Source organism: Mixophyes fleayi, chromosome 8 (genome assembly GCF_038048845.1).
Source record: "Mixophyes fleayi isolate aMixFle1 chromosome 8, aMixFle1.hap1, whole genome shotgun sequence".
In the NCBI taxonomy this organism is placed as follows: domain Eukaryota; kingdom Metazoa; phylum Chordata; class Amphibia; order Anura; family Limnodynastidae; genus Mixophyes; species Mixophyes fleayi.
Genome location: NC_134409.1, coordinates 114,252,954 through 114,268,243, shown reverse-complemented (window position 1 = coordinate 114,268,243; position 15,290 = coordinate 114,252,954). Strand labels below are relative to the sequence as shown.

The 15,290-nt window shown below is 39.8% G+C and overlaps 1 protein-coding gene across 16 annotated transcripts in view; it reads right to left on the bottom strand.

Annotated features, from left to right (window-relative positions):
• Positions 1–15,290, bottom strand: part of CACNA1D (calcium voltage-gated channel subunit alpha1 D) — a 291,185-nt gene that overhangs the window by 123,384 nt on the left and 152,511 nt on the right. For all 16 annotated transcript variants that reach the window (XM_075183238.1, XM_075183237.1, XM_075183227.1 and 13 more), the window contains one exon: positions 5,881–6,050. In XM_075183238.1, coding sequence (XP_075039339.1) covers positions 5,881–6,050 — 170 coding nt within the window. The remainder of the gene's footprint in view (positions 1–5,880; positions 6,051–15,290) is intronic.

Genomic DNA, 15,290 nt, shown 5'->3' with positions numbered 1-15,290 from the left:
ATGTCTTTTATAATTTACTTATTAACAAAGCTTAAGTGGAAAGATAGGGGAAAAGTGAACAATGTATTTTACTTTCATGCTCCATAGAGAAACATTTCATTTGGGGTTTTAATTGTCCTTTAAAACTTTTGCCCACATATTTTGTTTTTATCATACAACTTTTAAATTTGCAGTAGTATTTGCCGTTGTAATTGCAATCAGAGTCCAGGGTTCTCAAGCACACACGATGCCTTGGGTCGTTTTTATAAAGCAATTTATACTTTTTAGAGATTTTTTTTATTTATTTTTTTTTTTATTGATTTACAGCAACCTAGACAAGACATGTCAAATCCACATTAAACGCATGTCTCAGAAGATGAGGTTAAGCTCCTGAATGTTGAAGACAAGTTGTTTTTCTCCTGTTGGGAAGAATATAAGGTCGTACAATCCCAGAGGACAGTGTCAATTAAATGAGATATGTGCAGTGATAAGACCAGAGTGGCATAAGCTCATTAAATAACTTTCTATGAGCAGCAAATCAGCAAACTGTAAAGCTCAAGTCATTATTTTCAACTAACCCACCATTATTAAACAGATGACAAATAGCTGGAATCATTTTTGAGGAAGCAAAACATGAGATAGCATCTAGATTACATGGTTATGTGCAGATGTTGCATTTGACTGCAATATAATAAATGGTTTGGTACACAGTCTGACCAGGGGCCTTCTAGATAGTGTGCGGAACCCTATGTCAACATATAAACCTAATCTCCACTAACCTGTCCCTCACAGAGGGGGGTATACAATCGACAGCGAGTTTTTGTTTAACACAGCGTTAAGTCATTTTAACGCTGTTTTTAACATTTTCGAGCGGGTTAACCTTACCCGCGATTCAATTCCATTTTTAACGCTACGTTGTTTTCATGAAACGGTCCTCTCGGGCTCCAGTAGAAGGTCTATTGAAAGTATATGGTGTGTGAGAGGCAGCCGCGTTAAAAGCTATTCAATTGTTTTTTAACGCGACGCGTTAAATAGGCAAATATGCTGTTTTATCTTGCACCTGTTTGGGGTGTGCTAAAAATAAAAAAACCCCGAAAATGAATTGAAATCATGTAATAATGAGAAAAAAAAAGATAAACTATGTTTATCACTAATGCCTAACATGTAAAAGTTGATTTTCTTGTGAAAAAATAATGAAATTAAACAACAAAATAAATAAATATAAAAATCACTAATTAAATATATTTATGTATGTGTTTGGTACAAATATGTTTGCACTAATGTGTTTTGACATGGTATAATGACATGGTATATACATGGTATATAGTAAAAAATAGTTAAATAAAAAAATATGCCAAAGAAAGTACTGTAATGTAGATATTATCAATGTGCAATGCAATCTAATGTATGAAAATCCTTTTTTTGTGTTATACATGACCGCGTTAAAACTCCCCTTCACTCCCCTAAAAACTCACAAACACAATGACTAATGCACGGGGGCAGCGTTCCCTGTTTTTCCATTGAATTGCACGAGTTTTTGCGCTGCGTTAACTAAAAACGGTCGCTATAGCAGTTAAAAAGCTGCGAGCGATTTTTTTTTTTTAACTCTGCGGGGGAAAAAAAACAACTCGCGGTCAGCTGAATACCCCCCAGAGAGTCTTAAAATTGACATGCATTAACCAATCCAGCTAATGAGGCTATAACGGTTTAGAGTATATCTGCATAAGTCTGTCAGCTAGTAGCATCCTCCTTTAGACAATGAGGATTCATGCTATTTCTTGTTACCACTAATAGACATTTAAAAGGAAAATTATAAATATCAGACCTCTTTAAAATGAGTTCTGAGCCTACAAATTTACTAATAACAAGAATTAATACACTGTATTTTCAAAATGGCTGCCTCCACTGTGTTAAGGCGAGAGGTACACTTTGATAGTTTTCCAGCACCAATCTGAGGGGAGTTACACTGAGCAGATGGGCTCCCTGCTCCTTTCAATATACAGCCATCAGTCTGTGACTTCCTGAGGACAGGTCAGCGCCTCTCACAGCTAAATCATCTCCTCATGTTGTGAACATTCCCATGATCTGATTGGCTACATGTTGTCCTATCCCCGCCCACTTCAATACTGAGGACATCCCAGAGCTTGAATACAGCAATACCAGTTGTGTTGCTGGGAGACCCAGGACAATTTTAGTGTTGATTTTTTAAAATGCTTTATTTCATCCATTTATATTACCAAATTGTATTTACTTACATGTTTGCATGACTTCAACACCCTGAATAGCTAACAGAAATTTTCTTCACTTGTAACATTATAAGTGCATGTATGGTTGCCAAGCTTCAAAAATGTCAGTAAAGCAATGAGTATAAATGTGTAAAATTGTTGCCAGTCAGTAAGAACAAAAAGAGAAATCAGTAAACAACATGACATCATCTAACAGTATTACATTTCACATAGCATTTACTGAACCAATGGTTTTAGATGTGAATACGGTTATGGGCTCCCTATTTTCAGCACCTGAACCACTTTTAACTCTAAGGGGCATATTCAATTTGCCGCGATGATGTTTTCCGGTACTACGGTACCTCAATGCTGCAGATTTTCCCCTGTGCCAAAATGAAGCGTTTGCGTCATTCGTCACAGGGGGGCGTGGCCAAAATGAAACGAATCACGGAGCCCCGCCCCTCACTCCTACCTCTACACTGAGACTCCTGGAGGCCAATCGTTAAAGGTTGGCAACTATGGGAGGGCGAAGAGAAATCCGCGATGTTACATTATCGCAAAGTGCCTTTAAGACCGTTCCGGAGGCACTCCGCGGCTATTTGAATATGCCCCTAAGGGCATATTCAAGCTATATAAATTACAGCTAGAATCTGATTGGTTGCTATAGTTAACACCTCCACTTTTCCTTTTTAGACGGTTTGATAAATCTACCCTTAGATGCTATTTTATTTACATTTTGATACATTTTGCAATTAAATACAAGTTTCAGTATAAAAAAAAAACACTGTTAGTTAAGAATATTTTGTTTTAAAAGCAACACTGTGAGAACGCTATGTGAATCTTCGAATGCGGTGTGCTTGATGGCAGGGCTAGGCCCTGGGTCTTGATAGTAAAGTTAAAGCTATTTAAAATAATAATAAAAGTAATAATAAAAATAATTATAATAATAACCTAGCAAAGCATCTGATAAAAAGCTGGTAAAGAAAAAATTAAAATCTGCAGTCCTGTACGTGCCCACATTGCTGGCACGCGTCTAATCTCTGCCCGCCAAATGACTCCATCAATGCTTTAACTACAAATTCTGGTCATTGTCCTGAAGTTACGTACAAGCCGGGATCCCACATTGTGTTATTTATCCCGTGGCTGCTCTTATATATGGAAAGCTGCTGCCTCTATCCAAGGTCTTTGAGTTCACAGCGTGGCTTTGGCATAAATCAGGGTCTGTTTCTGTGAATGTCTGTGTCCTGCTGTGTTATACATCCCAATTAATTTCTCGTGTGGCTATCCTACAAGCCTATCGCGCTATAAATCCTACAAGTGCACCAACTCAACCTTTTCACCGCACTTTTTCATTGCGACATCTGTAACAAAAACCACCATAAATATTTACACACTCCGTGAAAGAGTTGTCTCTGATTTACTGCACCAATAGGCAGAGTCTGGAACCAGGCCCTGGATGAAGCGTCTGCCCTTCTTGGCACACGTCCGAAATGTATTGCAAGAAAACACAGAAAGCTGTTCAAACCCACATTTCACATTGGGGAAAAAATATATAAATACGTTTAGGTCATGAAAATAATACACTTGTGTTTACAAATGCTTAGAGAAATCAAGTCTGCCAGTTCGTTACTGTGTATACGCTACTAAACTAGTTACAATCTGAAAAATATAACCTGTTTTAGGAAAGCAAATGAAACTTACAGACGTTTAAATGTTTATTTGCAAACAAAAAAGCTTATGTGTGTTGGCCTGTGTGCATGCTTTATGCATACTTGCAAACTCTCCCGGAATGCCCGGGAGACTCTCGAATTCCGGGTAGGTCTCCCGGACTACCGGGAGAGCTGACAATTCTCCCACATCTGCCCACTTCCTAGTGAAGTGGGCAGATTTGAAGCCTCCATGATGCGATTCTCCGTGAATCGCATAATTTAGGCTCGCCCCCCGTGCTAAAATGATGCGTTTGTGGCATTACGTCACAGGGGGCGTGGTCAAAATGATACGATTCACGGAGCCCCGCCCCCTCACGCCCAACTCTACACTGAGACTCCCGGAGGCCAATCGTTAAAGGTTGGCAACTATGGCTTTATGTTCTGTGGCAATATGTGGAACTCAGAGAGTGTCACCAACTCTTAGAAGAAAAGAGCTATGTCCGCCTGAGTCTGTGCCAGTTACTATCGCTTGAGGTTCTGATTGGATGATAGATTCATTTATCAGACACTGATAGGTGTGTTCAGATAACCAAGTTCTCCAATTGGTAGAGGCCTCTGCCATTCCCATGCTACAAAGTTACAAGAGGGGAATGTGTGATTATTATTATAACTACATGTTGAAGTCGCACAGTAGTTTAAATATATCAAATAAATTGCTACACATACATTACAACCTATTTACATTGAAAAATCATATTTTAAACATGTTTTCTGGGCACCGTCTGCCTGGGCCTAGCAAAGACCCAAGGTTTGTTCAAATGACATCAAAGTTAGGAGGTCTTGATCAGACTAATTTAACAAAGATATTAACAGATTGTAAATCGCCAAATCTGTAAAATGATATAATTCAACCAATTTAACAAATTCGTCCACTGAAAAGATTTTAGTGTCATATTTAAACCACCAATGACTCACAAAGCACTAAGACGTCTTGCTGTGTCACTATTCATGTAAATGTATAAGTCACACCTCCACTAATAGAAGACTAGACTGACAGCACTTTAGGTTTGCACATTAAGGGCCTAAGTCATTAAGGAAAAAAATGAATAAATGTTCTCTGGGACAAACCATGTCACAATGCAAGGGGTGCAAATTAGTTTATTATTTTGCACATAAGTGAAATACTGGCTGTTTTTTTAATCTAGCACACAAATACTTGATAGCTTTATTTTTACACTGGAATTTAAAGTTCATCTAGGACATGCCTTACCCCAACTATAAATCTGTCCCCACATTTTACATTTACCTCCCCCTCCCATGCAACATGGTTTTGCCCAGGTGCGAAGTTATTAATTTTTTATGCTTTACTCTCCTTAATGACTCAGGTCCTAAGGGTACATGGTAACAGGATATTGGTGTAATCATGGAGGAGCAGTGATCAGCAGGTCTAGATAGGATATGGGATTGGTAGAAGGAGCTTTTATTGGAATATAAATGCTGTTTCTGTGAAATGTAATGCGAGTGACATATATTTTAACCACTACCAGGGGCATGTGGGTAACAATTCGGTACAGATGGTGCATCTACCCACTGAACCTTGTGTACATTTGGATGCTTTATCTGCAGTGTTTGCTATTAAAGTTTGACGAATTCCATATTAAATTCCATATAGTTCACCCTTAAGGTAATAGAAAAGCTTCATGCCATCTGTTAGCATTGCTATTGGGGAAGCCATACTTCTTTCACTTAGCTCAGGAGTGATTCCCGAATGCATATAACCCTTTCTAATCTCTAGTTGACATTAATTGCTTGAGACTTACAACTTCCTGGTTAATGCTGATTACAGGAAGCATCTTGGTGGGGGAAGGTGACGAGGCTTAAAGGTATAAAAATAGTGTGTTTTCACCTAACCTCAGCGTGCAAACACAAGATGTATATCAATGTATTCTAGGGTGAAAGCCATCCATTTAATAGGACTAACATACAATGTAGTAATCTCATTGCTATCTGATCGGTTGGATACGTACTATTGCGCTTGCCCTCTTCGTCACCTTCCTCGTCGTTTTCGGGGTCGATATCTTCAGCTTGGGTGATCCAGTCCAGGTAACCCTTCAAATCCTCCTCCAGCTGCTGCTTTTCCCGTAACTTCTGAAAGTCACCCCTGGCTTTTGCCTTCTCTCTTTCTTTAGAGAACTCACTGTGCAGGGCCAAGGAAGAATAAATACCCAGTAAACACATGGAGTATACAGGTTATGCAGCGTGTGGTACATGCCAGTGGTGGAAGTGGGGGTGTATAAGGTGGTACGCCATACCACCGCTTCTTCTACACCATACCACCGCTTCTTCTACACCATACCACCGCTTCTTCTACGCCATACCACCGCTTCTTCTACGCCATACCACCACTTCTTCTACACCATACCACCGCTTCTTCTACACCATACCACTACTTCTACGCCATACCACCGCTTCTTCTACGCCATACCACCACTTCTTCTACACCATACCACCGCTTCTTCTACGCCATACCACCGCTTCTTCTACACCATACCACCGCTTCTTCTACGCCATACCACCGCTTCTTCTACGCCATACCACCACTTCTTCTACACCATACCACCGCTTCTTCTACACCATACCACTACTTCTACACCATACCACCGCTTCTTCTACACCATACCACCGCTTCTTCTACGCCATACCACCACTTCTTCTACACCATACCACTACTTCTTCTACGCCATACCCCCACTTCTACGCCATACCACCACTTCTTCTACGCCATACCACCGCTTCTTCTACACCATACCACTACTTCTTCTACGCCATACCACCACTTCTACGCCATACCACCACTTCTTCTACACCATACCACCGCTTCTTCTACACCATACCACTACTTCTTCTACGCCATACCACCACTTCTACGCCATACCACCGCTTCTTCTACGCCATACCACCGCTTCTTCTACACCATACCACTACTTCTTCTACGCCATACCACCACTTCAACGCCATACCACCACTTCTCCTGCTGCCTTCACTGTAAAACTATCACATTCCAATCCTTTACATTCCCATTACAATTTCCACACTGCCTCCTCTAAATGTCCACTTCCACCACTGGTACATTCCATAAGAAAAGAACAGAAACGCATTCCTGCACAGCAGTTTGTCATGCAAAGCACTCGAATTTGCAGATATTTAATTACGTCACAAAACGTACATGAAACATATGAAAAAAATCAAAAACAAATCCCATATGCTGGATATAATTATTTTATCACAATTACAAACAAGAAAAAGCATATACCATACAAAGGTATATATTCAGCTGCGGGACTCGGACTTCACACAAAGCTTAAAAAACAATAGTTGGGAAAATAAATCTCTAGGCAAGTTCAACATTGGGTACGATCCCAGGCCAACATATATCTGTCTGGTAATGGGCAGTAAAACAATATTTGACTTGTTATGTTGACATTTAATGCAAGTTGACTACTTTAGTGCAGTTTTATTTCAGCTTTGTGACAGATGAACGTTGTACTTTTATTCATTTTTTTTACAGACCTATAGCTAATGTCTCTCTCTCTCTCTATTTATATATATATATATATATATATATATATATATATATATATATATATATATATAAATGCCATAGTTTTATGTGGCTAATGAAAGAAGCGTTTGTGGAAATAGAAGCACTTTTGCTTGTGTTGCAGACCAGGGTGTAACATGTTGCTCAATGCATTGTCTGTGAGTATGCAAATATGTAACTTATTATTTTGTACCCAATATGCTCCTGTTTTTCCATCTATTTTAAAGATCAAGTTGTAAAAATTGGACAATTAAATGGGTTAACATAGGACTATTTCTATGCTTCCCCCAGAACATTGGTGCCCTAGATGTGCCCCAGATGTGTGCCTACTTGGCATATACGGTAAATATATCTCAGGGTAAAAATATACACATATATTCACACCAACGCTCCTCAGAAGACAGTGCAACATAAAACACAACTAAGTGCACAAAGTATAATCACAAACCCCTGTTTAAAAACACATAACATTAAGATGTAGTTTTGGAAACCAGAAGATTGATTTGTCTATAAAGAACTAAATAAAAGCCTAAAGAGGGGGATATGAGAGGGGAATGGGGACACAAAAGACACACATGTGGAAGGTATGTCCCCCCTCAGTAAATCTTGGTGCCTGTGTATAGTGAATAGTGCATGTAAGAGGGTGATCAGCTCTGCTAAACCAGCTCAAGTGATCAGTCCTCCCTTGTGTGTCCCTGGAAACTTCAGGCACAGTTGGTTTGGTTCTACTGGTATGAACAGAAGTCATGGTAGTCATTTTTAATGTGCTTTAGACTAGAGTCAGAACAACTTATTGTATTTGATTACTAATCTCCAGCTCATTCAGGATGTCTGAGTATAATAACCAATCAGATCATCGGAATGCTCGCAGCAGAGTATTTCAGAAATGTCTCCTGTCTTGTAGGAGACAGTGATCTGTCTGCTCGTGTCATTATGCTGTTGTAGACAGTGCTGTATGTACGTGTTGTAATGTGAGTAGGAGAATGGAGACTTGGAGGAAGCCATGAAATGAGAGCTATGGTGCCATTGTGATTCTGATGGCAAATTAGTCAATTTTTTTACCTAATTGGCCGCAGAATATATGATTCCGAAAATATTGCTGATCACTATGAACATCTGATGGGGTGCTATCAGACATTAGATTCATTCATATGATTACCACATCTTACTGCGCAAGTGATCAGTAATGCTGCTGTCTGATCGTTCACATTTGGCCACAAATGTCAAATCTGACTGAGATGCAGTCACCGAGAGACTGGGCTGAGTGGCTGGATGGGTCAGGTTATGTCCAGCAAGGCCGCCACTACCATTAGCTGAACCTATATGGTTGCCTATGGTGCCAATAATTAGGGGATGCCTAAATCACTGGATCTGTGGCCTAATGTCACTCACCCAGTGTTTTTAATGCCCCTGTGGTGCCCTCACATGGAGTACTGTCCGCAGACATGAAGTAGAAGCAGACGGGAGTATCTTACATGTGAAGCAGCTGGTTGGTTCTCCTCCATTGTCAGTGTGAGTATGGTGGTTGGCTGCCAAGGCTATACTCCCAGTCTAAAGAGTTCCCCACTCGCAGCTGGAGGTAAGCGGAATGGGGAAAGAGGATTCATACAGGAGGACAACCCTAGGGCTTACTGGCCAGCTATAGATAGTGGAAGAAGCTGGGTCCCTAATAGCAAAAAGCAGTGATGTGAGGCTCCTGTCAAACTGACTGAAGAGTGTGGTGTCAAAAGCAGCTCTGTATGCAACTAAGCTCACTGCATGTGGTGGCCCACTAAGATCTACAGCAATCTCCCTCAGCTGTTAGTGTCAGTAAAGCCTCTACTGCTTAAGGCGGAAATGTTAGTTTGAAGCCAATGGTTAAGATGTGATCCATAATATCCAAGTCTTTTGAAGTTAATTAATAGTATATTTTCTATTGTTAAATCTGAACTCTGCACTCTTTATTTTCCTGCTGGGCATGAAATATTATTTCCCATTATCTTATTATTAAACAAAAAGTTTTACTTTATTAAAACCCCAGAAAGCTGCATTGCACCTTTAATAAATGGAGCACATTACTATTGAATGTCTTGTATAAATTGCAGCTGTAGGAACCTGAATAAAAAACCTTTAAAATGTCATTGAAAAAAAAAAAAAAAAAGAATTGTAATGTTTCAAGCTTAAATTATATATCTTGTCCCATTAAATTTGCACTGTTAAAGCTCTGCCAGAGGCACTCTACTATTTTGAAGTGTTTAAAAATATCACATACTTTAAAGATTACTGTAATCTAGAATTAAGCATGGTGGGAAGTGTCAGTGGCCAGGATACAATGTACAGAAACAACTGTAACTTTGAAGTTATACAAAAAATAACAGTAACTAAAGAAATATACTTTAAATGTTTAAATTGGTCAGCTGGATTGATACGTATTATTACTGAAGAGGCTCCTTGTGTGAGTATCTCATTTACCCAATGTGAGGTTGCTTCCTATTGCTTATTCCCTCAGACATGAATAACAGGAAGACCCGTAAACATATGAAGACCCTTATATGGATGCAAATGCAAATGCACCCTCTAGGGAATATACATCAACTGCTGCCAAGTAGAAGAATTAAGGAGGTCCAGTTGGGACCCCAGCATTAAGAACCAGCACCTCCATCACTTCTTTGAGGATAGTGCATACAGTGTAAGCAGTTCAGCATGACCAAAAGAACTGGGATTACCATCTCCAAAATCCAAGGACACTTTTGGTGTCAACACAATAGGCTGCATTTTAATAACAAGAGGCCTAATTGAAATTCTGAGTTGTAGAAAACCTGCAGGAGCAATGTCCGATTTAGAGGCCTCCGAGAATCCAACAGTGGTTTATAGAAGAATTTATTTTAAATACTATTGTTTAGTCTTAACAGCTGGCAGCTTGTGCCCTGGCATCTACCCCCTTCTCTACACTAATTGGGGTATAACCCACGACTATAGTAACCCTATCTACTCATTGCATGTAAGCTTGTTATAGTATTTTGTGAATTGGGATCAACCTCATGTGCTTAATGGCAAAGATACCATCAAAAGTGTTTATTGTCCTGCGGGGGGTCAGATTGTGCCAACATAGCTGTTGTGGTCCCACAGACTGGGTCTATTCCCTCTAATACAACCAATTAGAAGGGGAAAGAACTCGTACACACATATGGTGATCTTCTTGACCTGCGCCATAGCCTTAAATCTTTTTGACATGTTACAACTGGCTAGTGTTTACAAATATTTTTTCACATGACAGATATTTTCTTTGATTTCGACTTGATTTCTTTGGTTCGCTATTGGTTCATAAAGCAGATATGATTAAATCTGGTGTTTAGGTGGCGAAAAATGCATCTCCGCCTTAACACATATCCTTCTGGTTTGCCTGAACTAAAAGGCTTTATATAGTGCAGACCTGTGAGTTCGTAGCCCTACCTTAGTACATGGTCTAAATTTTTCCCTTACCTTGTTTTACCTTATCTATCCTTGGTTTGTCACCTATAGTCTCTATATTCTCCTACTTAGTTTTCCCTCATACTTTTATTTTATCTTAACAAAAGGGAATGGGAGGACAGGGCGACTGGACACAAGGTTACCCCAGAGGTCTTCTTGATGTAGCTTAGTTACTTCCGTACAAAGCAATAATACAATGTCTTACAATTTGTTTGCAAAAATGACACGTCATACTTTGGTAAAAACAAGAGAACGGTTCTCATATGCTTCCATCACTCTGTTTAATTCCAATGTAACGTAGACATCACTGAATCAGAACAAAGGTTCCTTTTGTTGGTAGGTCTTTTAAAGGACACTAAGGTAACGGTAATTAGTTAGTAAACTCCAAATTCTCATCACCATGACGCTTAATGGCTTGCTCAGGCAACCAGTGAACATAAAAGTGAAACCTTTTTAATTGTTGGGGTGTCCACCTCGTTTTGGATGCAAGGCAAGACTGATCCCCACATATATCTACCATAGGCTACTTCTTACTCTCAAACTAGCTGGTTGAGGCATGGTGAGACTAATGCCTTCTCTTGTGACTATACATTGTATAAGACATATAAGGTGAGTATATAATCCACATAGTACAGATTACATTTGGTTCTGCACAATTATACCTAAAGTATACCTATGCTCTGACCACTCAACAGTAGCTATAGTGTGCTCAGACACAGTTCCCAGCTGCGGTCTGTAAATTACTCAGCATACCATTCAACATACAGAAGAGGCAGTTCAGGAATATGCTAATCTGAATACAAAATCGATCCAATCCCCAGTAACCAGTTTGCAAGTTGTTATGGGGCGAATTAAGCAAATAGCTTCCCAAAGAAAAAAGCTAAAGGGTCCTTAGAGTCCCTGTAACGGAACCTCAAGTCCACACCATCAGTATAACTTCAAGCTAAAGTAGATAGTGCCCAGCTGGACACTATGTAAGCTTAAAGACCATTCATTGGGAATATGAATTTTATCCTAAGTATTACCAGACCACTCACATAGGCTGTCACACACCAAGTCAGAGCATGGGTCTTCCTTGTGAACTTTATCTGCCAACTAACAGCAACTGAGCACCTGCTTTGTATACCTTCCCTCTTCAAATCAATGTGTTATAATGAATCATTCACTTCTAATATGTGACTTACTTAAGTATTCTAAGTTAATTTTGCTACATTTATCCATAGCAATTATTTGTGCATACCCTCATCCCTCCCCTCCAACCAAGTATTTAACAAATCTTGGGTTTCAGCAATATATTGACACTATCCAATAAGCATATACGGCCCTGCCAGGGAAATCTTTAGATCCATTTAAGTCAAACCTTATGTTCATTATCAGACTATACACGGACAAGGGATCGTGATGTTGTGTGCTAGCACAGATAACTCAAACAACAATACGGCAAGAGACAGCCTGCCACCACTGCAATTCTGCCACCCTAGGCCTATGATGTCTTTCCATAAACCTGAGCTTGCTTACAAATGGGAAGCTAAACATAAGATCACTTGTCCAGTTACATGTAGCTGTCAAAATAAATGATGCCTGGAGAATTGACTAAGTGGAAAGCAGGATAAGCATAATGTAGGGACATACATTAAGCCCTTCAAAAACAACTACTGTATGATGTGTCTGCTTGCAATACGAGCATTGCTCCACTTTCTGCTCCGTCTTGAAAAATAACTCATTTCTCCAGGACTCCTTTCACTAAAGCCCTGAACACCTAAAATCATTAAAAGCGCTCATGTGTCTTTGTTAGTCTTTTGTCAGGACTCCACTGACCTGAATGGAGTTCAGCTCATTCAGTTGTTCAAAAAGTGGTTTCATAAGGTATAAGTGCCAACTTAAAATGTAGGAATCTTCTTATATGGGACTGAGGACTCTGTCAGCATGTGCACATATTTACACATTGGGGGAATTCAATGATCTGCCAGGTGCCATAGGAGCCTCGCACAATGTGCTCTACGCACACTTACGGTTATTTTTGCTCGCACCTCAATGAGTCTCATTGGGGGATGTTCCAGCGGCACTTGGCACAGAATTATATCTGCCCCTTTGACTTCATCTTGGAGAGCAAAGGTAACTTTGTAAATAAAACACAAGTGATCTTATATAATTACTACAACTCTTATTAGAAAAACATTGCAACTTTCAGTTCCCAAATCCTGTTTCCTCCTGTAACTAGGCCACCTCCCATTCTCAATTAACAAAGTATTTCTGATATTCAACTATCCTGCGATTTGTTTTGGCTATTCCCAATTACAGTACTAGTAATACCACCTGTAATACGACACGTATAATGTTGATCTCCCAGGCCTTGACATTAAAGCTGTGATTAAGGTTTACAGTGCCAGACCTTTTCTAGGCATAAGGTACATTTTCTCCTGTAATCTCTCTCCCTGCGTTACCAGCACGACAGCTGATAAAACTAGATAATGACTTCCTTGTACAGGCCAGCTCTGTCCTTGCAGAATAAAATTAGCCATATTATAACACATAGAGGTCCTAAGGTGACTTCTTATCCATCAATTAAGAGCTCTTACAAATTCAAGATAATTTTGGAGCCAAGTCAAACTACAACAAGATAACTCTACACTGCGGACCTCATTAAAGGTTAGGAGTTAATACGGTTATTTTGTGCACCTTGGCAAACCCATGTTGTGTTGCAGGGGAAGAGGGAATGGGTGGCAAATCTAACATTTGTGGACAGATTTAAATTTAGGAGGGAACGCGTCTCATGTTGATTATACATTGATATATCAAAACTTCTTAACATTAGGCTTCCTCCTGAAAAGGACAAAATATGGGGTGTTTAGGATACCTGGGGGCTGTCTAGCTTTTCAGAAGTGCTATACCCCACCCCCCTCCTTGAAATCATCAGTGAATTACCAATGGCATGCACCGCGGTGGGCAGGACATACTTAACGGTGATGCAGCCTCCTCAAGTTGGGACTGCCCACTCTAAATCGGGAAAACTGGGAGATGGTATGCTCAGTGAGAGTTTCATGAAAGAGAATGGGGAAAACAGTTAGCTTGTCACGCCAAAATGGTTCACAAACGCAGCATGCAGCATTTTGAAAAAGGAATCACTTTGGTATGACATATTCACTGTCATGGTCTGCTGTCAGAAAATCGTACCATTCTAAAACGCCAGACTGACACTGCCCATAATAATTGAGGACTAAGCTTAGTAAACATTCAGGGTTGCAACACTTCATTAAGAATAATGAAGACGTTTTCTATGTCCGGACAAGAGACAATGTGGTTGTTCAGTTACCAAAAGACCAGGAGGTAAATGTATCAAGCTCAGAGTTTTCCGGCGGGTTTGAAAAGTGGAGATGTTGCCTATAGCAAGCAATCAGATTCTACCTATTATTTTGTAGAATGTACTAAATAAATGATAGCTAGAATCTGATTGGTTTTAAAAAAGCCGCCGGAAAACTCTCAGCTTGATACATTTACCACCAGATCTGTGGATAGTTTGGCCATACAAAGAGGACAACATTACACATATGTGGTCATTCATGGTCAGGCCATTCATCCACATTGACTTTGGTCACAGCTCTTTGATCGTTGGCAAACTAGCTTTTTAGATTTATCAATTTAATTAAGCTGTCTGGCGATTATAAGCAAACTAGCTGACTTGTACACAACATCTGTGATCAGTTCTGTGGTGCACATTTAATGTCTCACAGCAGGGCTGTAATGGGATTAATATCTAGCCCTATAAAGCACACCAGGCCACATTGGTATTTATCTATTGACCCTACTGCTGAACCAATATCGCAGTGGAGTCAAGTGCAGAACTATCTGCGACTTTGGCCTGCTCCTATCTTATTAACAGCAGGTCAGGGAGGCTGACTGAGACTAAGCAGCCCAGTTTGAATATTTGGGAACCCAGACTAAGCCATGCATACTCTGAAGACTTTGAGCTTCTCTGGCAAATGCCAGCCCGGGCTTTCTTAGTGTTTCAATTCTTGAAAAATAAGTTAGACGTTCTGTGAAGTTTTGTGTTGTAAGCTTCGTAGTGTAATGCAGTGTACTATGAATGCAGTGACTAACTAGAGATTAGTTTAGCTCTGTGAATGGCCTATTGCTCTGACTGTCTAGAGGTTTTTTTCTAGCCTCATCGACCTTAAAGTTGCTCACACACGGTCCTCGCTGAGAAATACTCACACCACTGTAAAACGAACCCCAAAAGTCAGAGTAGACTTAAAGGATCCATATAACGGAATATTTGTTGAATTCAATGTAGATAGTACCACGGGGATATAAGAAACTCTGATTACACTACACTTTCCTGCAAGAAATCACTTTCTAAATGAGGTCGGTTGAACACAGTAAGTTGAA